Genomic DNA, 24,517 nt, shown 5'->3' on the forward strand with positions numbered 1-24,517 from the left:
ATTACACCATGTGAACTAATTGCACCACACACCGGCCTCGCAAGTCAGTTCTGCATAAAGTTTATAAGAATTATTTCCCGTTCAAAAGCCTAACAGCCCACGGATAAAAGCTGTTTTTCAGCCTGTTGGTGCGGCTGGCTATACTCCTATATCTCCTATTAGCATTGTCTCTTCCTTTTTCCTCCCCAACCCATAAAATAGCCCATAATGTTGAGTGGAGAGGCTTATAAGAAAAGACAAAAGCATTTTGACTTTCAAAACTTTATTTCAGATACCTTCTGGGAAAAAGTCATTATAGGAATGCTTCTGCCCCTTTTAGAGTTTCAGGCCAATTACAAAGTTTGACCGCAGAGAGAGGCACTCCATACATGTGCCTTCTCTGGCAAAGGCAGGACAACAAGACAACCGTGTCCAATATTATGTTGCTGGTTTGATGTCAACCTTCTGAAAACTGCCGGTAAAGTGATTCTAATTTGGAGTCTGTAAACTGAGGCACAAAATTAATCTTGAGAATTTCAGAGAAACCCTCCTCAAGGGATGGCTCCACATACTTGCTCCTGTTTAAAAGAAAAATAATCATTAAGTAGTCCCCAGGGTTGGGAACATTTGCAGAGTTTTGTTTAGCCATGCTGTTGGATTTTTATTTTTTATTTATTTTGCAAGGATGGAAAGTGCCTAAGAAAGCAAAAAGTCAATAGTGATAACCCATGACCTATTAGGCCATTCTTCTTTCTAGATGTAATATAGGTTTGCCCTATATTACATTTCCCCTCCTTTCACGAGAGGTCCAGTGACGTCTATCCCTGCAGGTGGGAGGTGGAACAAAGGGGGGAGACACACATTCCAGTGTGTTTCAAAGGACCCCCTCCTTCCAGAGAGAAAGGTTTACCTATCAACTGCTGGTGGAAGGCAACACCCCCCGCGAAGCTATCTCTCCAACAAACACCAAAGTTGCTTCCTTGTCCTTCCTCACCAGCCCTCACCATTAGAGAGAATTTACTTTTTGGCCTCAGTGCAAAGCAGCCAAAGGCTGATTGACCATATGGACCAGAAGGAGGCAGGAAGAAGGGTGGGGGTATGTCCTTCACATCTCCTTGCACCACGCAACCTGTGTATTCATGGGAAGTATAATTGGAAGGCATGGCACTGAAGGGACTCACAACTTCCTCAAATTTCATTATCATGGGGATCATGGATTCTGGCATCCTGTATATTGGCCCATTAGAATTAGCTTAGTTGAATAATTGTTGCCCTATACTTTCCAGCTTCACCCAATTGAAGCTTACAGATGTGAGAGTTTTATTTCTTTATAGAGAAGTAAAGAAAAGGAGTTTTATTCTCAGATAACTCCTTGATTATTGTTGGCGGGGGGGGGCAATATGATGATTCTGTAAACTGCTTAGAGAGCTGTAAAGCACTGTGAAGCAGTATATAAGTGCTATAGCTATTATATTTGGCAGGGAAAGCCTGTTGGTAACTTAACATCTCGAGAACCGCTAATTAGCCTTTTGAATTCAGCTTTTGGAAATACGTGTTACAGTAGCTAATTCTTCTAAATCTCCAACAAAAGTAGCTTTAGCTACTCTGAGAATAGATGCCCAGGAAGGAATAGTTTTCCATTCCTGTTCCCCCTCTTTTCAGAAACTTACTTATAGGTATTCAATACAATGTTATTCACAGGCACATGTTCTTTTTCTGTCATCTCTCGGAACTAAAAAAGTAAAAAGTAGGGCATTTAGTCAGCAGAACATATTAGATAGTACTTACATTTTAAAAGGAATACAGTATAGGGAGTCCTTGACTTAGGACCACAAATGAGCCCAAATTTTGTGTTACTAAATGAGAATGTTATTAAGTGAATTTTGCCCCATTTTACAACCTTTCTTGCCACAGTTAAGTAAGTCACTACAGTTAAGTTAGTTGTTAAGTGAATCTGGCTTCCCCATTGACTTTTCTTGTCAGAAGGTTGCAAAACCTGAACATATGACCCCAGGATACTTGCAACGCTCATAAACCAATTGCCAAGCATCCAAATTATGTCACATGACCATGGGGATGTTGCAATAATTTGAAGTGTGAAAAACTGTCATAAGTCACATTTTTCTGTAACCCAGGGGTGTCAAACTCAATTTCATTGAGGGCCCTATCAGCATTGCGGTTGCCCTCGGGGCTGGGAGGGTGTGGCCTGGGTGGGCGTGCCCTACTGGGTGGGTGTGGCTAGAGTGCGTATGGCCTACTGGGTGGGCATGGCCAGCTCTACATCGTTGGCATCAAGGGTGCCTATGGGGGCCTGGGCAGGAGTGGGACAGATCTGAGGGTTTCTGGCAGAAGGAGGGTCTCTGGGCCAGGGCCAAGGCAGTGGGGGCCGTTCCCTCACTGTTTCCAGGATGGCTTCGCGGGCCGCATGTAACCACGTTGCGGGCCGGATCCGGCCCCCGGGCCTTGTGTTTGACATGCCTGCTGTAAACTAACAGTTACTAGGGCTACCTGTTGTCCTCAACTTCCAATTGCAATTGGTACTGGAATCTTCATTGCTAAGTGAGGCACTTGAAAAATGCCATCACATTGTTTAGTGATGCAATCCCAGTTGCCACCATTAACTAAGGCAACTTCCTGCCTGGCTTTTCATAACCAGAAGTTGTGAATGCTTTAAGAAGAGACCGGACAACCATTTGTCTGAAATGGTACAGGGTTTCCTGCTTGAGCAGGGGATTGGACTAGAAGACCTCCAAGGTCCCTTCCAACTCATCATCATCATCATAATTATTATTATCCCAAGTCATTGGGGAAACTGCAAGTCCTAGGTAGCTCATATGTAGTTAGGCAGGTAAGTGGCTGCTCTGGGTGGGGGAGGGTGCAAGAGAGATGACAAGGGTCAAGGAGGGAGCAAGGGGATGTGCAAGGGAAGTGAGGTGAGGCTGGGAGAAGGTGTAAGGGAAATGCAACAAGGGTTAGGGTGTGCAGGAAGTACAGCGAGCGTTTAAGGGCATAGCATGGATTGGGGAGGGTATGAGAAGCAGGGAGGGTGTGCAAGTGGCCAGCGTTATGGAGTGTAGAGAGGCTGGGGGGTTCCGCAGTTAGGGGAGACTATGCAATCTGCAACCTTCCCAATTGGCTTCTCCAGACTTTTTGGGGAAGTCAGCAGGGAAAGTTGCAAATGACAATCATCATGGAGCCCTGAAACTGGTCGTAAATACAAGTCAGTTGCCAAGTGCCCAAAATCTCATGATCACAAGGATGCCTAGAATTCTGAGAATCGGTTGTAACCACTATTTGTTCAGCACCATTATAACTTTGGTCACTGAATATTATAAATGAGGAGTCCTTGGTGCTCTCTGAGCTTATTTTCCTGCAGATGTTTAACTTCCTAAACTAGGTAACATAATGAATGCTAGTTTTAAATGTTATCTAGTAACCTAGTTAGTGCTAATCTAATGCTACCTACTTTGGGTAAAGAAACGTCTGCAAGAAAACATGAAAGCTCAGAGCACCAAGGACCCCTCATGTCAACCCTGAGCTACAAATGTTCTTTATTGGAATATTATAAATCAAGGACTACTTATTCATTTAGAGAGGGACAGTAGAACATCACTTATCTACAGGGAACACGTACTGATTTGGCTTACGGGATAAAGAATTTTTAGGAAGGGCTTTGTCAGGTCTCATAAGATTCCAGAATCAAATATTTCACCTTCAAAGACAGAATACCTGCACTAGAAAAAACTGCAAGCTACCAACACTACATTCATCTTTAGGCAGAAATGTGAATTATGGCAAAAAAAATTCTAGGGTTGTAAAACTGTTCAGATACAATGTAGAAAAGATGCATTGGTCTATCTCAGGGGTAGGCAACCTCGGCTCTTTTATGACTCATGGACTTCAACTCCCAGAATTCCTGAGCTGAGCCATGCTGGCTCAGGAATTCTGGGAGTTGAAGTCCATGAGTCATAAAAGAACCGAGGTAGCCTACCCCTGGTCTATCTATATCTGTCAGTGGCTCTTGAAGCACCTTCTTCAAACCTGAATAGGGGCACACTTCTAATCTACTTACAAACTGGTGTATTTTGGGAGATTCCACAATTTATACCTAGCTTGCTACTGCTCTGTGTCAAAGGTTCTAGAATGTACTGTAGATTCCTGGTTGGATTATAAGAGAAAAGGAGGGAATCCTGCAAGTCCTCAAAAGAGGAGTGGAGAAGGGGGCTGAATTCAAAGAAATTTGTTTCCCAATTGAAGAAGGTATATCATGGTATAAGGCAGCAATTTTTAAAATGGGTGGACTTTTTAAAATTCTGCCTTTACTATTTTAATAATTTAAGATTGTGAACATGCCTAATACTCCTTCCTTTCCCTAAAGGTAAAGGTAAAGGTTCCCCCGCACATGCGTGCTAGTCATTTCCAACTCTAGGGGCTGGTGCTCATCTCCGTTTCAAACCCAAAGAGCCAGCGCTTGTCCGAGGACGTCTCCGTGGTCATGTGGCCGGCATGACTAGACGCCAAAGGCGCATGGAACGCTGTTACCTTCCCACCGTAGTGGTCCCTATTATTCTACTTGCATTTTTTACGTGCTTTCGAACTGCTAGGTTGGCAGAAGCTGGGACGAGTAACAGGCGCTCACTCTGCTATGCGGCACTCGGGATTTGACCTGCCAAACTGCCGATCTACTGATCAACAAGCTCAGTGTCCTAACCCCTTTAACAGCAACTCTGGGTGGTGAGTTGAATTCAGACAGAGTAACTGGCCTAAAGGAGGACTAGAACTTAGTTTGTTAATTTCTAGCTTGGTGCCTCAACCACTAGGCTGAGCTGGTTCTCTGGGAGTTGGTCCACCCATCTTAAAATTGCTGAGTTTGAGAAACAGTGATCCAAAGTACTTACTTTGTTGTTATGCTTGGCTTGTTCCAATGAGGCAGTAAAAAGAAAGCAGCGGCAGGGAACTTTGGCCTTCTTAGCACATTCAGTGTACCTAGATAAGGGAGCAGCATTTTAATTTCTCAACTTGTCCAATTATTTTCCAGCTTTGGGCTTGCAGCTTAAAGATCTGCTAAAGGGCGGAACCTTTACCTGTGTCTTGATTCCAGGTCAGGATTGGTATTATCCACTACTGCACTCTTTCCTGCTTGCAGTGATGTTTCACACAATGTCACACATTTCTTCCATGAACCAAGTGTGTCCTGAAGGGGAGAAAGACAGGATATAAAGGAAGGAAGCAATAAAACATGGTGCGAGGAGTTTTAATCTCCCATTGCTTACCTGGTTGATGTATGCATATCCAGCTGAGACCAAATGTCTCTTCAAAAAAGTTGATTTGCCAGCTGGAGTAAAGAAAAATAAAGGGGAGAGGGAGTATAAACAGTAGAATAGAGCAGATTTCTAAAAGTCTAGAGAATTCAAGAAACATTGGCAATACATGCCTTAATATGGGCACACATTTCTTTAAAATGGCATCCATGTTCCTTGCAACATTCACAACTGGCAGTCAAAAGACATGATAAAAAATCCTTACTTTCACAATACGTGCACAAATGTAACCAGTTTCAACTGGGAAACTTATCATACCTAGACCAAGCCAAATGCTAGAGAATTCCTGGAAGCCTGGCACTCTGACAAATTGGCCATCAATAGACATAAACATCTATATGCCATTCAAAACAGACAATCAACAAGCGAAAAAGGGAATCAAGAGACCAGAATACCTCCTCACCAGCAGACAACACTCATATGAACAAAAATTAACACCAAGATTAACATCAGACCAACAATCAAGAAGCAAACATCATCCCAATCAAGAACTGCCAAACAAGTTAACAGTAAACAGCCCAACCACCAGGATCACTCCCATTCACACTTGACAGGGCAGGCCACTAGATTATAAAAGGAGAGTAAAGGCCACTCCCTATTAGCACTGATGATGTTACCTAGCCCAGATAATGTCTGCCAGAAAACAATCAAGCTCAGAGAACACCAAGGACCCCTCACTTCAACCCTGAGCTACAAATATTTTCTTATCTGGTAGGGCTGTGTAACATTCCTGATTCCCACTAGAAAAAAAAGATTCACGCTAGATGTAAGGCTCATCGTGGAATTTCCTTACAAATTTTCCAGTAACTTTAAGGACTTGCTAATAGTATGCATCTCAGATCTGTTCCAATCACTATTTCTCTTTTGAAACAGGATTACTGCATTTCTTTATTTCTAAACACCGAAAATTTATTTTTCAGAATATTCCTCTTCTACAGTACAAACCTCTTCTGTGGAGCAGATTATCTCATGTTCCTGGCTAATCATGGGGGGGGGGGAGAAGCTTAAAGAAGTTTCTTTACACAACACATTAACTCATGATTAAATGAACTATGGTTTATTGAATTCCAGGCTTCATAGTCCACTCTAACTAGCCAACTACTTGTTAAACAAATGTACACAAAGCCCATCAAATGGTTGTGACTGAAACTAGTTCTGGGCTCACCACTTGACCATATGAAAATCTAGCAGATGACAAGACCAGAAGTTCAGAGAAATTGAAGTTTTCATGTTCTGCAGGCTCCTGAGGTGCAAAGATGATCACTCACCAGCAGGGAAGCCAACAGCCACAACCAACTCCGAGGAAGATGAGATCAGGCAAGCATTGGGGGGATCATACAGTTGAGCTTTAGGATCCACCGCCCGCTAGATTAGGGTGTAAAGAGAAAAGCAGTGTTTTAATACTAAAATATTAACTTGAAACCCGGATTTGCCCTGCAAATCTTGATTGTGCCTAATTTTTTTTTTACCTGTACTCCTAGTTTTGAAGTTTGTTAGATTTTACTGGGCCCAGTATCGTTAATGTCAAAACCCACATATTTTTCAAGAAGCAGAGTATTAATATAATGCGAACGTAAAAGAACGTAGTTTAAAATAATGCCTAGTTTGTGAAACAGAACAGCATTTCTCTTGTCGTTTTCAATGACATTGTTTTAACCTGATGCAACTTCTAGATCAGGGGTTTTACTTTTTATGATAAAACAATAAATAATATAAAAAGAGAGATACAAACAAATAAATAAATGCTGGAAGAGAAGCGAGTTTAAAAGAGACAGAAAAGTGACTCACAGGGTCAAAGTCGGGAAGTGCAAATGGTGCCTGTTTCCAACCCAGGAAATATTCTTCAGGAGTGTGGAAGGGAAGCCCAGCATTCAAAGCAAACTGTGTGAATAAGCAGGATAGCTTTTAATGTGGAGAAAGCAGTTTTCTGGCTTCCTGAAGATATGTGTGCTCAAATCCAAGTACATCCAGTTTGCCTCTGATCCGGTTCATTTTGCATCACTTGTTTCTAGGTTTGCTGAAAATCTGAACCTGGGACCGGACCTGAGATAATGCATATAATCCCTCACCTTCAAAGATTTCACTACTGATAACATTATCTTCCTTTTTTACAAACTAAGAGATAGCAGCTTGTTTTAACTGGCCGCCAAATTTCTTACTAAAGCTATTCTTTTTAGTTTTAGAAGTTTGTTAATTTTTGACACAGAAAATAATTGCTGTAGCTCTTAAAGCAGTGCTGGGAGATCTTGGCATAATGCTGAATCCCAAATTGAGCAGCTCCAGAGTCATAGGATTCCTGCTCATACATGAAAGTGAGTAAATTGGAAGGAATAATGCAGATGTGAAAGACTACCAACACATAGTTGTATATTCTCTGCTGGTGCTATTCTAGCAGCTTTTCTGCACTTGTTCCCAGCAATAAACCCCTGCAAATTCCTCTTTTTCACTGCTTAGACTGCCAAACCCTTCCTAGACCTCTAATCATCTTTGTTTGCCCCTAGAAATTTAATGTTACAGCCCTGTTTAGCTTAATTATGACTTCTATGTTGTTGTTGTTGTTGTTAGTTGCGAAGTCGTGTCCGACCCATCACGACCCTATGGACAATGTTCCTCCAGGCCTTCCTGTCCTCTACCAATGACTTCTATAATTTAGCGTAAATATTTTGAACTTTAGCAATTCATACATTCAAACAAAGCAGTGATCATATATATAATTCTGGCTCAGTTTTCCTATTTATTATAGGATATATTAGATATTTAAAGAGGGGGAAATAAAATGAGAGAGGTAAAAATATCTTTTCCAATTTTACTGGAAAAGTATTAAAAACTGCCTAAGAAGCTTTAGAAAAAGGGGCTAGCATTTTTTGATTTTTTTAAAAGTTGGGTTTATTTTATCTCAGGGGAAAAAATAAATGTATAAACTCTGAATCTGACTGAAAACAGAAAGGTAAACCTACTGTCACACTGAATCCTGCACACATAGCCCTTGTGTCAAACTATCATATCATTGACAACTAAAGGCTACAGAGACCTATCAATCATCCTGAAAGCTGGATTAAAAACAAAAGAAGCAGTAGGGATACGTGTGCTGTCAAACTGATTATATTTTCATCCCAAAAGTTCAAAATGATTAATCCACAGATAAGAAAGACTGTAAGATGCACGAAGGAGTAGGTTTTCCCTCTTACCAGACGGTCACTGCAAGAAAAATCTTTCTTCTTTTGCCCAGGGGCCCAGTTTGCTGGACGTCCAGCAGCATCTATGGAAGGGAAGAACACATCCATTAGCATGAGATGGGAAACTGATCCCTTTTGTTGTTGTTAGTTGCGAAGCCGTGTCCGACCCATCGCGACCCTATGGACAATGTTCCTCCAGGCCTTCCTGTCCTCTACTGATCCCTAGGATATCAATAATAACTTTAAAAACTGGGCTTTGACTTTGAAGGCCTAGAAATATCATTGGCTAGGACAACAAAAGTAGATTCTGGGAGTGAGTCAAATCTACTCTTCTATGTTATATCAAATGGCTTTCCTGGTGGCAGAACTCACCCTGATGGCACATGGTTAGAAGGTAGTATTGCTAGCTAACTCTGCCCACAGCCATGAGTTCAATCCTGACGGGCTCAAGGTTGACTAAGTCTTCTATCCTTCTGAGGTTGGTAAAATGAGGAGCCAAGTTATTGGGGGCAATATTCTAACATTGTAAACCACCCAGAGAGTGCTGTAAAGCACTATGGGGCGTTATATGTCTATGTGCTATTCCTATTGCTTCCTTTGTGCTTGACTCACCTCCTACATAGACACTTTCTTGCAAAGACACTTCTAAGCCACCATTTGCCTTGAAAGAAAGGGGAGAGAGAGAAAAAGGGAAAATCCAGACATGGAATAGCAGACTATGCTTTTGCTCTTCCCAGCCCTCTTCATACACACACCCTCTTTTAGTACCTTTTTGCACAAATAATCCCACATGCCAAGGATAGGTTTGCGGTACATTCCTGAATTGGTTGCCACAAAGACCTGCAGAGAAAAGAAGGTAATAAAAATGAATACTCCAATTGGTCCTGGATCCCATCCTTCTCTCAGAAGCTGATTCTTACTTTTAGCAATTACTATTTAGATCCCAGTCCATGACTTGGATTGAATCTTATGATAATTATTCCTTTAATTAATAATATAATTAATTAATAATTGCTAGTCTACTCCCAACTGATCAATTCCTCACAGGTGACATAGGTGAATGAGAAGTTGGAACATTTCTGCAAGATTACCCATCTGGGATACCTGATTCATCTTTTATCACCTCAAAATGACAGTGTAGCTGTAGCAATTGTAAGAGACTACAAGCGGGCAAGCAGCAAACAGATACAGCTTTAGAAGAGAACAAGCAAAGCAGCCATTCATTTTAACTGAGGGTCAATGGCTATCATTATTTCCTTCCTCCCTCCATTGCAACCAAAATATAGGCTGTATAAGAACATAACTTGGAGAGATAAGAAACCTTCCCTGATTTTATTTTACATAAAAACCTACTTTCTACTTGAAAATATTTGTGGTATAGTTTTCCTTTAAATCCTAATGGATGCACAAGACTATAAAATAAAATAAAAACTATACTATTAAAGATTTTTAATGGAAGAAAAGCACATGACTAGTATGAATAACATGCAAAATAAAACATACAAAAGTTAGCTGAATAAGGGTTACTTATTACCTTTAAACTTTCTCTGAAATAGAATAGAGTTCCCTAACTTACACTCCCATGTCAAATATTTGGAATGATGGAGTTGCAAATTCAACCCATCTAAAAAGGACAGCAAATGAGACAATATAATGGAAATGTTATAATTTGTTGCTTGAATTCCTAAGTAGAGAGAACAAAGCAAACCTCTTTTCCTGGAAATCGCTACAATCCAGAAAAACTTACCGTATTTTCCGTCGTATAAGACAACTTTTTAACCCATGAAAATCTTCTCAAAAGTCAGGGGTCGTCTTATACGCCGGGTGCTGAAACTTTAGGGACAGAGCTGGCTGGAAAACCTGGAGCGGATCTCCCATTTAGTCTGCGCAGGGAAAGCGGGACCAATTGGAGAAGAAGCTGCAGTCTGTGATTTTTTACAGGCTGGGGTCTGGGCGTCTTTCCTTCTAAAGTTGAAGAGCAGCTGTAATTTATCCCAACTTGAAAGGCAGGTGGGGAATGCAGCCAGAGCAGCTGCTTAGCTCTAAGGACACATTTAACTCAGGAACTGGGCAGGCTGGCTGGAAAACCTGGAGCGGATCTCCCATTTGGTCTTTTTTTTTTAATCCCATTTATATCCCACCCTTCTCTGAAGACTCAGGGCGGCTTACAATTTAAAGCACAAATCATTTTCTTAGCAATAGCCTTCATTCTATGTATATGCCTGCTTATTAGGGCTTCCAACCCCCCCCCCCCACAAGCAGCATTATTACAAAGTCAGCTTATTGCCCCCAACAATCTGGGTCCTCATTTTACCTACCTCGGAAGGATGGAAGGCTGAGTCAAAGTTGAGCCTGGTGGGATGCGAACCTGCACTAATTGCAGGCAGCTGGTGTTACTTAAGGCTCTGCGCAGGGAAAGCTTTAGAGTGAATTAGGAAAAGTGAAAAAGTGAATTAGGAAAATAGGGAATGGTTGCTGGAATTGGGTATGTGTAGTTTAACGAAGAGAAGGGTGAGGGGTGACATGATAGCAGTGATCCAATATCTCAGGGGCTGCCACAAAGAAGAGGGAGCCAAGCTATTCTCCAAAGCACCTGAAAGCAGGACAAGAAGCAATGGATGGAAACTAGTCAAGGAGAGAAGCAACCTAGAACTAAGAAGAAACTTCCTGAAAGTTAGAACAATTAACCAGTGGAACAACCTGCCTCCAGAAGTGGTGAATGCTCCAACACTGGAAGTTTTTAAGAAGAGACTGGACAGCCATTTGTCTGAAATGGTATAGGGTTTCCTGCCTTAGCAGGGGGTTGGACTAGATGACCTCCAAGGTCCCTTCCAACTTCTTCTTCTTCTTCTTCTTCTTCTTCTTCTTCTTCTTCTTCTTCTTCTTCTTCTTCTTCTTCTTATTATTATTATTATTATTATTATTATTATTATTATTATTATTATTATTATTATTATTATGTTTAATCCACTTGCACTGTTTTATGTTTACATGTTTGATGACAAACAGCCTTATGTTTATGTGACAGTTTTCCTACTAAGTACCTGCATGTCATAAGCATTTGAATTAAAATTACCATATTAAAATCAAATCTGATGTTTTTTAATTTTTATTTGGTGTGTGTTGGAAGAGGGGTAGTCTTATACGGCGAGTATAGCCCAAACCCTATAATTTAACAGGAAATGTAGGGGGTCGTCTTATACGCCCAGTCGTCTTATACGCTGGAAAATACGGTAATGCTTTCCTATCGTTGTCCTTCTGGGTCCAAATCTTGAAGTTTTACCAAAACCATATTCTCTCTTCCACATTTTCTATATTCTATGTACCATGATATGCAACATAACAATTATTTAACTGCTGTTAGCTGCCCAAAGTTGTCGTGATGAGATGAGCAGCCATAAAAATGGAAAAATATTTCATAAGACTAACTGGACTTTACCACAGACATCCAAAGCCACCTCTGATCAACCTGCTTACTTTGCCGAGCAACCTGGGTGAGATACTGTCCCTCCTACCAACTCACCTGCAACAAGACACCCAATTGCTCAATCACTGCTTCTACTTTAGCTTTGAAAACTTCAGGCCTAAGGCGCCCACGGCCAATGCCCAGTTGATTGGTGAAGATCACAAGCTGCCCATGAGATGGAAAAGAAGAGATTACTTACAGTGAGAAGAGGGTAACACAGAAAATGGATTTGAGACAAGAAGGATCATACCTTGTATCCTTCACTCTGAAGTTGTTTCAACTTGTGAGGTACTTCAGGGTACAGGATCCTGCAAATCAGGGGAAAAGTTATATGCTTGTGCTATTACCATCACTAGAAATATGTAATCCTTAATGCAGAAATGGCACTCCAAATTCTACTTTTAGTCCTTTACTCTGCAAAATTGCTAAATATTTCTTACACAGTATTTGATCTTTCCTAATGCAAGCATAACTAATCCCCATTCTTCTTTTTCAATTTTGTTTTTAATATTCTATCTGACTTGAAGGAACTCCAGGTGATGTAATTCCCTTCTTCCTTCATTTACACCAATGAAAATGCTGGCATGTTAGGTCAAGGCTAGAGAATGAGATAGGCTTAAGTCTTCCAATGGCTTCAAAGCTACCTGAGGGCTTCATGCCAATTTTCCGTGGCAGGACAATAGTGACTTCAGAGGCCTGATGATATTTACATGGCTGCCTCTTTAATAAATATATTCTCTGGTGACCAGTCATCACGACAATCAAACTAAAGTATTAAAAACACAAAATAAATGCAAATTAAAACTTTCCTTCTAATAAAGACAGTTCAATTAACAACATAGATAAAGAATCCGGATTTCCTTTACAACAGCCTTCCCAATGTAAAGGACTGTAATTTCATTTTGTAGTTCAAAAAATTTGGAGGGAATCAGTTTGGAAAGAGTGACTTATACCCTTTCCCCTTCCCTTATTCGAAGGAGCTCAAGGTATAGCAACCTGCTGCCCTTCTTCGTCAGCCGTCATCTCCACAGCAGTCTTGCAATGTTAAGTCGAGAAAGATTCCACAGGTTTCAAAGAAAATAGTTTCAAATCTAGCACTCTCCACCTAAATGAATTTCCACACCAACTAACTGGCTGTCTAGAAATCTGTTCCCCCTTCTACATCCCTTAGCTCTGTACTTACCTCCAGTCATCAGGATTTATAGGAAACACTTTTCCAGATTGCGTTGTGATAAGGGTTCCATCCAGATCAAACCCTGCCACCTGGGTGAAAACCATCCATTAAGCCTCACATCAAGACTGACCAACCATCCAAAATCAGCACCACTTTGCCTGATTTTTTTATTCATATATTTCTTTATTACATTTATCCCATCTTTCATTCAGGTGCCCATGGCAGCGCATATAATGTTCATCTCTTCCATTTTCTACATGACAGCTCTTATGAGATAGGTTGTGCTGAGAGAGAGGGAGAAAGAGCAACTGGCCTAAAGTCACCCAGTGGTTCCCTAGATTTTTCAGGCATTTCTGCAGACAAAAAGGAAAATGTCCAGACCTTACAAAAACAGGACATTGCCTGCCATAATCCTGGTGACTGCCTGTAATTATGATTGTATAGTAATAATTAAAATTGGAGCTTCCTCCAACAGAAATATATATATATATATATATATATATATATATATATATATATATATATATATATATATATATATATATATATATATATATATATATATATATATATATATATATATATATATATATATATATATATATATATATATATATATATATATATATATATATGTCCAGACCTTACAAAAACAGGACATTGCCTGCCATAATCCTGGTGACTGCCTGTAATTATGATTGTATAGTAATAATTAAAATTGGAGCTTCCTCCAACAGAAATATATATATATATATATATATATATATATATATATATATATATATATATATATATATATATATATATATATATATATATATATATGGAGATCAACCCTGACTGCTCTTTAGAAGGCCAGATCCTGAAGCTAAAACTCAAATACTTTGGCCACCTAATGAGAAGGAAGGACTCACTGGAGAAGAGCCTAATGCTGGGAAAGATCGAGGGCAATAGAAGAAGGGGACGACAGAGAATGAGGTGGCTGGATGGAGTCACTGAAGCAGTAGGCATGAGCTTAAATGGACTCCAGAAGATGGTAGAGGACAGGAAGGCCTGGAGGAACGTTGTCCATAGGGTCGCGATGGGTCGGACACAACTTCGCAACTAACAACAACAACATATGTGGAACTTGCAACTAAATATTATATGGGGTCTTTGGTGCTTGCTGAGCTCAGCTGTTTTCTTCTACATATTTCATTACCCAAAAGTAGGTAACATCATCAATGCTAGCGAGAATCCCAAAGTTCAACTCGTGAGGTACAAGTATTCTTATCTATTTGTAAATACTTTGTTAACTCCTTAATCTATGTGTTGCATTTGTAAACAAAGAGCAAAAACACAATAAACTATTTTATTCTGTTTTAAAAAATAGATTTCCATTCTATTTGTATAGCTCTGGACCAGTTACATAAATCTTTACTTTATATTTCAAAGAACTAGACAGAATGCAGAAATAGTCTTGTCTTTTCTTTTCTTGAGCAACACCCAAATAAGCAGTATTCTTGAAGCTGCATTTCAAAGTAATAGGCAAGGAGACTTACTTTAGTACTTGGTACTATTCCTTTTTTGGTGAAGACCAGCAGCTTGCCATGGTTCTCCCAGGAATCACTGAGCTGGGGGGCCGGCTTTGAAAGAGGCTTTTGAGGAGAAGATTGTGCCTGTGCTGCCTGCGCTGCCGTCTCTTGCAGTTGCCTCAGTTTCTCAGTTATAAATGAGTCATCATCATCATCCTCTTCTTCAGAAGGACAGGAAACTTTGAGACGTTTGATTGTATGGGCCTTGCCATCTTCTTCTGTCTTCTTCGGAGCCTCCTTGCTGCAGAAGAATTCCAGGGGTTTTTTCTTTGCAGAGTTATCATCTTGTTCAAAGCGGATGCAATAAGGATATAGTCCGTTTACCAGGCACAGAGTCTCTCCTTCTTGGAGTGTTGTGCTGTCTCCACAATGCAGGTGTATCTCTTCCACAGATGTGGGATTTATACCTCGCTGCCAACACATAATAATATGAGAACGTCATGCACAGTCAGTTGGCTCTTATACCCAGGAGGGTGGTTAATTTTGAAACTGCCCCTTCTTCTGTACAAGAAGCTCCCTTTGCAATCAAACAGGATACTCCAAGGTTTTTTCCCAACTCACCTGTGTGACTCGAACTGACCGGTAGGCATAATTTGCCAGCAATTCCACTATGAGAACATAAAAAGAGAAGACGGTTAATTTTCAGGGTTATGCAAATATTTCAATGCTTAAGCTTTTTGATCCTGAAACTATTCAGTTCAACTTTCCCAGAAATGTTCCAACTAGTCTTACAGTCTGCTTCAAAGCTGGGGCAAGATACATTTATGAATGAAGGTGGATAGACGTGTCCCAGGATAATGTTGTAGGGTCCAATATGGGTCAGTCACCGGGACCAGCGGTTTTGTTTTCTGAGTTTCTGGACTCGTGCTGGAGCCCCCATCCTCTCAGGGAACTTCTTTTTAGCAGTGTGTGTGCTGTTTTGTGTGTGGTACTTATAGTGCCTGTTTTTTTTTATTAAAGAGTTTTACAATACATTTTATTTTTAACAAACAAAACACAACCCCACCCCACCCCCTTCCCACTCCCCAACCCTCCCCAACCCCTCCCTCCCTTCCCCCTCCCCCCTCCCCGACTTCCCAGAGCTAAATACAGGGTATAAGAATACAAACAATCATAGTCTACCTTATGCAAACAATCATAAACTATTAAAACTATCGTACTTTAACTCTTATAAATTAACTCCAAACAGTATAAATATCACATCAATAATTATTCAAATGCTGGATAACACTCTTTGTCCCATATTTACTCCACAGTATTTCTCTGTTGCAAATAGTCTTTCAAATACGCTAAAATCTTTGCCATATCCTCCAAGTTGGGAACTTTTACAATCCATTCTTCTATAATCGGCAGTTCTTCCTTCTTCCCATATTGCCCTACTAAAAGTCTTACTGCCGTAGTCAAATTCACCATCCGGATATCCATGACAGTAGTGTCAATAAAAATACCCAATAAGAACAATTACAGACAAAACAAATTTACATCAATCATTAAAAAATCAATTTATTTTTTTTAAATTCCATTTATATCCCGCCCTTCTCCGAAGACTCAGGGCGGCTTATAAGCTTAGAAGTAGCCTTCATTCTATGTATATGCCTGCTTATTAGGGCTTTCACACACACCCCAAAGTCAGCTTAATTGCCCCCAACAATCTGGGTCCTCATTTTACCTACCTCGGAAGGATGGAAGGCTGAGTCAACCTTGAGCCTGGTGGGATGCGAACCTGCACTAATTGCAGGCAGCTGGTGTTACTTAAGGAGGCATTAGCCCACTGCTTCACCAAGGCTTTTCTAATCTTCTTTCCACCTGGTCTGTAATTTTCCATACTAAAACCAAGTTTATACAATCTTTCCTTCTCTTAAGATATTATACAGCTTCAAATACCATACATTACTTTCCAAACTTAAAATTTTCTTATATGTAATCACATCATTTTTGTATTTTCTATTACGTGTTTCATTATTGCCCATGAAAGTAGCTTACAAGTTAGCTTGCATCTATACTTTTTCCCAAACTCGCAACAGAGCATGTCTTAAAATATATACCTTAAACACATTATCCACCTTCTTATCACACAATAGATATACATACCAACCAAATAACAAATCATGACCTTCAAAATTTCAGTAAGCACTACTACAATTCTTCCCAATTAAGTTTTCATAATTATTTTAAAATTAAAACAACATAAAATATTACAAAACATAATTATTTTATATAACTCTACATTTGAGGGTGAAAAATATATCCCAATATTTAACCCTTTTAACAATTTTAATTCCCGTTTACTCTTCTAAAACCGCCTTTTATGATCCTTATTACATTATTATCTCCTTCAGTTCTACAACTAAATCTTCAGGCTCTTCTCATTCGTCTAGAAGCAGCACGCCTCCTCCAATTTCTGGCCTCCTCCAATGATACTGAAACTTGATCCACTCCTGTAACTTTCTCATCTGTCTGCATTGTTCCTTCAGCACCTTGTAAATTCTCTCTGTGTCGTTGAGACTCTCCCTCACCTTTCTTCTTTGTAGATTCCAAAAGTGGTATGGGGGCTGCTTTTAAAACATTACTGTAAAAATCACGTGCCTGAATCTCCGTAGTAAGACGATGTCTCATACCTTCATAGGTCACCACCATACCCACTGGTATCTCCCATCTGTACTTGATATCACGTCGCCTTAGTTCTTGTGCCAAAAAAGCAAATTTCTTCCTTCTACTTAAAATTCTTGGAGGGATCTCTTTTAAAATCAAGACTTCTTGCTCAGCAATTGCAAATTCAGTATTGTAGGAGGCTTGAATAACCTCATTTCTAATCGCTCTCTTTGTAAAATAAACCACATCTCTGGGTAATTTCCTTTGTCTTGCAATCCACGAATTAACACGGAAAATTTTATCTATATCTTCCATTATTTCATCTGCTGATCGCCCCAGCACCCCTTCCAAAGCCTCAGAAACTTATTTTCTTCAGATTTTCTTTAGGATCTTCTTTTAAGCCTCTGATTCTCACGGCAAACTCCATCTGATGATACTGTACCAAGGTCAAATCACAATCAATTTTCTCCACCACATTTTCGGTTTCTGTCATTTTTACTTCTAATCTAGTATTATTTTGACTGAGATCTTCCACTCTTTCATCCAAACGCTCAATACATATAGCCATGCCTTGAAATGCAGATAAGATGTCTGCCCTTATTTCTGTGAACTTCTCTGTGATCTTTTCATCCATAACCTCAGCTAGTTTTTCTGTTAACTTCTCATCCAACTTTTCATCCATTATCTCAGCTAATTGTTGCAATTGCTTTTCCATAATCTCTTGCATCACAATCTGCAAATCTTTAACTGTAAGGGCTGATGCAGGTACGGGTGCAGGGGGCAATAAAGCTTGCAACGAAGACTGCTGCACCGGAGAAACCCCGGCACTTCTAGAAACTTTAAAAGATGTAGCCGACATTTTCACCCACTATTGTCTGCTACGCACTTTCACTTTCAAGCTCAGCAAAATCCATTGAGTTAAAGATCAAAAGTCCACTTTCACCTGGATCTCCTGCATCGCTCTGCCTGCGTCCAAGTTCTCCAAAATTCTTTCTTGCTAGCAGGGATGGTTGCAGACGCCCTGTTCTGCTCCAAAAAACCCGGAGCAGAAGCGCCTCGCAGTCCGGAGCATGCCCAGGCTTCGGGGGGGCTCAATCCTTCAGCCGCCAAAACTTTAAGTTCTGGCGGCCCCGGAGAGCTCTACCCCTACCTGGGCGCTCACCCCCTCCTCTTCTCCCGAGGAGGGGGCTTCCGAGCCACCGAAACAGCTGATCGGCGCTGTTTTCGGCGGCTCTATGGAGCCGTGGGGCTGACAGCCTAAGAATGGCTGCCTCCGGCGACGCCTTGCCATCCGGAAGTCAGTACTTATAGTGCCTGTTGTGTTGATGGCTGGGTTTTAAATTGTTGGGTGTTGTTTGCTTATGCTGCTCAGCCCTCGCCTTCTAAATACTGGATAGGCTGGTGGTAAATCAGCATTCCTATTACTGACGAGGGGCCTGTTTCCCAGGCTTCAATCACTTCCCTGGCTGTTTTTGTGCTTACTCATCCAACAAATCTTAGTAGCTGCAAAACTGAATGTGTGTCCTTGTTCAAGATTGGATCCTGCAAGATACTTTTCAAAATTGCCATTCAATGTATAAAGCAATTCAGGAAGAATACATATATACATAAGACAAGACCAAAAAAACTCGAGAGACAGTATTTTTTTTTAAAAAAGAAAAGAATGGCAAGCATGTTGGGAAAGAGTGGAATAGAGAAATAAACAAAAGGAAAGAGAAATGTGGAGAATAAAGGAAGGGAACAAGAGCAAAACAAAGGTTATTTACCTCATTTACTCAAACCTTTGGCATCTTTAGTATTTATTTATTTATTTATTTATTTATTTATTTATTTAATAATATTTCTATACCGCCCTTCTCCCGAAGGACTCAGGGCGGTGAACAGGGCAAGAATAAAAATACAAACTACAGAAGTTAAAAATAGATTAAATAAATGCCCACATACTAAAATACATCCATAAAACCTAGTAAAATAAAAATAGCAGACCCCCCCCCAATCCCCTCATCAGGCCAGGCCAGCTTGTTCAAAAAAGTATGTTTTTAGCTCGCGGCGAAAGGAGCGAAGGTTGGGCGCCGTCCGGAGCTCAACCGGTAGCTGGTTCCATAGCTCCGGAGCGCCCAAAGAGAAGGATCTCCCCCTGGGGGCCACCAGTCGACATTCTCTGACCGGTGGCACCCTGAGGAGGCCCTCTCTGTGGGAACGCACAGGGCGGAGGGAAGTCGATGCCGGCAGCAGGTGTTCCCTCAGGTACTCCGGACCCCTGCCATGTAGGGCTTTGAATACCATTACTAGTACCTTGAATCTCACCCGGAAGGCAACTGGTAACCAATGCAGCTCACGGAGCAGAGGTGTAACGTGGGAGTATCGGGAGACTCCCAACACAACTCTCGCGGCTGCATTCTGTACCAGTAACCCTGACCTCAGTTTTACCTCTATCATCTCCTTCTCTTTAACAAAACAAGTGGCTAACTAGTTAACCACCACGGTGTCTGCAAAATATCCAAAAGTGCACAGAGGATGTCTGTGTCCTTGAAAGCATTGTTGGGAGGGCAAATGAAAAACCGTGGCTGACTTATGAGGTTCACAAGATGCTGAAAGCACGGAATGTGGCTTTTAAATCTGGCAACAACGCTGGCACTTAGAACAGCCAGAGCAAATTTAAAAAGCGCCAGGAAAGGTGCAAAGCAAGCCCATTGCCAGAAAGTTCAGAACTTTTTTCAGGACCCAACAAACACCAGGCGAATGTGGCAAGGAATCCAGGTCATTTCAGATTATAAGGTGACCCCATCGAGATGCAAGGACGACACAGACTTCCTAAACAAGCTGAATAAATTTTTTTGGAAGATTTAAGGCATCAAGCTGTGCCCCATCCTGACGAGCAAGTGCTTAGCTTTCGTGTCACCTCTGTCCGGAAAACACTGTGGCAAGTTAATATTCGGAAAGCAGCAGGCCCAGATAACATCCCTGGACATGTCCTTAGGGAATGCGCAGATGAGCTGGCTTGTGTTCTCACAGGTATTTTCAATCTCTCACTGCAGCAGGCAGTGGTCCCATCGTGTTTTAAGATGGCCATCATTTTGCCGGTGCCAAAAAAGTCCACAATTACAGGCCTTAATGATTACCGTCCAGTTGCACCGACATCCATCGTTATGAAATGCTTTGAGAAGCTGATACAAGGACATTATAGCATTTGACCCGCTTCAGTTTGCTTACCAACCAAATTGCTCTACGGAGGACGCTATCTCTTCTGTTCTCCATCTGAGCTTGAGGCACTTAAGAGGCAAGAAATACTCGTGCGTTTGTTGACTTCAGTTTAGCATTTAACACAATCATTCCCCAGCATCTAGTAGACAAACTGGGCCTTTTAGGCTCAAACGCTCCTTTGTGCAACTGGATGCTTGATTTTCTTACTAACGGGCCCCCCGATATGTGCAAGCTGGAACAAATATTTAAAACACCGTTTTCTTGAGCACAGGTTCTCCTCAGGGCTGTGTCCTAAGTCCGCTGCTGTTCACCCATGACTGTAGTGCTAGGTTTGCCACTAACCATATTGTGAAGTTTGTAGATAATACAACAGTAGTAGGCATTCATGATGACAATGAGGGTGCTTACCGCAAGGAGGTTGAGGGTTTGGTGAACTGGTGTAAGGAAAATAGCCTAGTTTTAAATACTGGAAAAAACCAGAGAGATCATTTTTGATTTCAGAAAAGGCAGGCACAGCCACACTTCTCTATGCATTAAGAATTGACCTGTGGAGATGGTTACCAGCATCAAATTCCTGGGTGTGCAGTTTTAATAAGTAGGCTGACTTGGTTGCTGAACAGTGAGACACTGGTGAAGCGGGCACAGCAGCGCCTGCATTTTCTGCATCACGTGAGAAAAGCACATCTTCCTTCCCCTGTCCTGACCACTTCCTACAGAGGGATGATCGACAGCATCCTGTCATACAGCATCACAGTCTGGTTTAGAAGCATCACTGCTTCAGACAGGAAGGTGGTGCAGAGAGTGGTGAGGATGGCTGAAAAGATCATTGGTAGTTCCCTCCCTTCCATCCAGGACATAGCACATAAGCATTGTTTGAGCAGGGTCCACAAGATTGTCTGGGACACTACACATCCTCTTATAAACTGTTTTCTTTGTTACCTTCTGGGAGGAGGCTCCGTGGTATCCAAAGTAGAACATCCAGATTCAGTCACAGCTTTGTTTCATACAGGATTAACCTTATGAACTCTAAAGTTTCCTCCTTTCGTTATGTATTCAAGATGGACAGTGATTAATATTTATATGTTACTTATATGTAAGGGTGCAGGTCTATACATATGTTGTATATAGTATGCTTTAAATGTGTGTTATGTATGTTTACACTTGAGAGCAAGCAACTAAATTTCATTTTTAATGAGTGATGATGTGCCCACAAGAAAAAAATGACAATAAAGGTTATCTGAATCTGAAAAACTGATGAAATTTGTATTGCATACGAAAAGATAGCCAAGATAAGAGAAAATAGGACACATAAAATATTAAAGCTTTTGGATTTCTAAAAGATAAAAAACATAGGAGAAAAATGCAAGCTTCTGTAACAGCACAGAGAATTGAATCTTAGCTAATTTTTAACATGGTTTATACAGAATACCAATTGTTTTCCAATTGTAATATTACACAGAGAGAATTTAAAAAATGGTACACAACTTCAGCCACTCCAAATGTTATGACAGTCAGTGAACTAACTGGGGAAGAAGAAGAAAACTTCTATAAATACCACACAAGACAGCCCAAAGCACACACTTTGCTAGAGAGAAGTTCCTTGGAAGAGGAGCTCCAGTACAACTCAGAAAGCTCGGAAGACAAAACTGATGGTCTTGGTTACCAACCCAGACAGGATCCTGCAACATTATCTTGGGACACATATATTTGCCTTCATTTGTAAGGAAAAAAATGCTCCTGAAGGCAATTTTTTCTACTAACAATGATATCTTTTCAAAAAAAGAGAAAACCTACAGACCTTGTGTTCGAGAACATTTCTTATCAGTGACAAGGGTTTCTGGACCCCTTCCTAGAACTACAGTCACACCATCAGGCAGAAGAACTGGATCATGTCGCTTATCTCGACTGATGAGAAAGCACTGCATACTGGTGAGCATCCTGCAAGCAACAAGAGACATTTGGCTTCCAAGCAACAGTGTGATGCTTAGTTTTCCGTGATCCCCTATATAGAAAATCCCACTGAAAGCATGCAACAAATACATCCCACACTATGAACATGGTTGAGAAGTTGTTGCAAGAGAAAGAGCTAAATTTATAAAGTATTGTTCTCAGAGGCTTTAAATCAGTGTTTTTTAACCTTGGCCACTTGAAGATGTGTAAATTTCAACTCCCAGAATTCCCTAGCCAACATGGCTGCCTGAATAATTCCAGGAGTTCAAAACTCTCATCTTCAAGCTATCAAAGAATTTTTCTGCACTTATGATTCCTTCCCACTTTTATAAAAACTATGGAGGATCCCAAAACACTTTTGTTTGTATGGGGCATATTTATCCATTTTCATCCTAATAAAAATTTGCAGAATGCATTTGCAGAATATTTATTGAATCATGTAAAATATTAAATTCATAGGATGTTAACATAAAGTATTTTTTCACAAAAACGCTATTTTTAAAAAATATATAAAAAAATGATTGTTTTAAATGTTTGCAAATATTTTCAATAGCTGGCAAATCATTTTGATTTCAGACCCGTAAAGAGTCTAGGGGAAGCCCAAGAGTCCTCCAGCCACACTTAAAAAAACATAGTTCTAAATGATCTAAAATTCTGGGTAGCAGCCAAGAAAAGACTGAAGAAAAGGAAATAATTCAACCATCTGGACTGGGATTATATACGCCTAAGCGTTTAGAAAGGTCTTTTTATTAAAGGGAAGGTAAAACCGCCTTTCAGATTCTGTCGCCCACATGAAGTGGGAAGCAAAAGCTCCACCTTACCAAGGCTCTTAACTAAAAGGGACCATAACACTCTTATTCTGCATCCGCAGAAACATGAAGAGGTAGCTGAGACGTTATTCCAGAATAAGAAGTCCGAAAGGCGGAACAACACCTTCCACAAATCCGAGTAGGAAGTGAACTTCATCCGCCCTCAGACGAAACAGTTTATGTAGCTTTCGTCCGAAATACTCCTCTTTCTATAGAGGTAGGAAACTAGAGACAGACACACTGTATACACGGAGAGGAGAAAACGAAAGCCATCCAATTTTCATGTTCCAAGTATGCAGTGTCATAAAGCTGGAAGAAAAATAATCCGCTTTTAGAGGGAGATTGTCCATTAGTCTCTAAGGTTGTAGCCCGGCACACCTTTGCCCAGGAGAAATCCGCACTAAGTGTGCACAAAATCGGAATGCCACATCCCCTTTCAGAATCCAACCCTTCCGGATTCATTCTATATAGGGAGAATCAATCAATCAATCAATCAATCAATCTATCTATCTATCTATCTATCTATCTATCTATCTATCTATCTATCTATCTATCTATCTATCTATCATCTACCTACCTACCTACCTATATCCATCCATCTCCGCAGGGAATGATTCTACATCGCTAGAATCTTCTGATATTTTTCCCACCGCACGCACAAACGCAGATGTGGGAAAACAAAGAGTTTGCATGCAGTTGTTGATTGAATCACCAACACAGATTGCAGGGTAAAGATTAAAACTCCTTTATTCTCATGTGCTCTTGCTGCCATCAACACAGCAGCCCCGCCCTCCGCCGCCATCAGCATCCCTCAACCAGGTGCTCTCCAGATAAAATTACAGTTCCAATCACTGGCGGGGAAGTCTGTATTGTCCTCCAACGCATCTGGGGGGAGGGCACCAAGTGAAAAAGGAAAGCGTACCTAGCCACAATGGAGAAGGAAAAGACACTGATTATTCAATTGGGCTCACAATGATGTAGTTAGAAACCTCTTGTAGGGATAGATCACCATTGAGAAAATGATCTGTGGGATTGCTAGGATTCAAAAACGATTTGATGGTATATAATAGTTTTTAAAAGCTGCCCATCGAGTAACGACAAATCACCCTCCACAAACACACCTTAGGCTGCGGCAAAGATCGGTCTAGTCAAATGGTTTTCCTGGCGGCCCATCCAGCCCAATTTCGATGCTGACCGATCCGCAGAAGCAACAGCCTCATACTCCACGGACTGGTTGGCGGCAGACCAGCAGACTTTGCATTTTAAGTGAAG

At 40.8% G+C, this 24,517-nt stretch overlaps 1 protein-coding gene across 2 annotated transcripts; it reads right to left on the reverse strand.

Annotated features, from left to right (window-relative positions):
* Positions 1 to 267: 267 nt before the first annotated feature.
* PNKP (polynucleotide kinase 3'-phosphatase) lies at positions 268 to 24,466 on the reverse strand. 2 transcript variants are annotated; one of them, XM_081344588.1, is made up of 17 exons: positions 24,367 to 24,466; positions 22,285 to 22,424; positions 15,252 to 15,298; positions 14,658 to 15,101; positions 13,126 to 13,205; positions 12,193 to 12,250; positions 12,000 to 12,107; positions 9,245 to 9,316; positions 9,089 to 9,137; positions 8,489 to 8,559; positions 7,089 to 7,181; positions 6,569 to 6,665; positions 5,253 to 5,314; positions 5,064 to 5,173; positions 4,878 to 4,965; positions 1,650 to 1,711; positions 268 to 557 (listed from the first exon to the last, which is right to left on the reverse strand). In XM_081344588.1, exons 2-17 carry the CDS (start codon positions 22,421 to 22,423, stop codon positions 437 to 439), a joined length of 1,701 nt encoding a protein of 566 aa, XP_081200714.1. In that variant the 5' UTR covers position 22,424; positions 24,367 to 24,466; the 3' UTR covers positions 268 to 436. The 2 variants fall into 2 exon arrangements, with proteins under 2 accessions (XP_081200714.1, XP_081200715.1); XM_081344589.1 differs by lacking the exon at positions 24,367 to 24,466 and adding an exon at positions 23,258 to 23,419.
* Between the last annotated feature and the right edge of the window lie 51 nt (positions 24,467 to 24,517).

The sequence above is a fragment of the Vipera berus genome (assembly GCF_964194415.1).
Source record: "Vipera berus genome assembly, chromosome: Z".
NCBI lineage: Eukaryota > Metazoa > Chordata > Lepidosauria > Squamata > Viperidae > Vipera > Vipera berus.

Excerpts from the sequence above, each read along its gene's own strand:
- PNKP (XM_081344588.1), bottom strand. The coding sequence starts at position 22,423 with ATGCTCACCAGTATGCAGTGCTTTCTCATCAGTCGAGATAAGCGACAT. Across the intron at positions 12,251-13,125 it reads ATAAATCCTGATGACTGGAG|GATCCTGTACCCTGAAGTAC; the intron begins GTAAGTACAGAG and ends CCTGATTTGCAG. Across the intron at positions 558-1,649 it reads ATTGTATTGAATACCTATAA|GAGCAAGTATGTGGAGCCAT; the intron begins GTAAGTTTCTGA and ends TCTTTTAAACAG.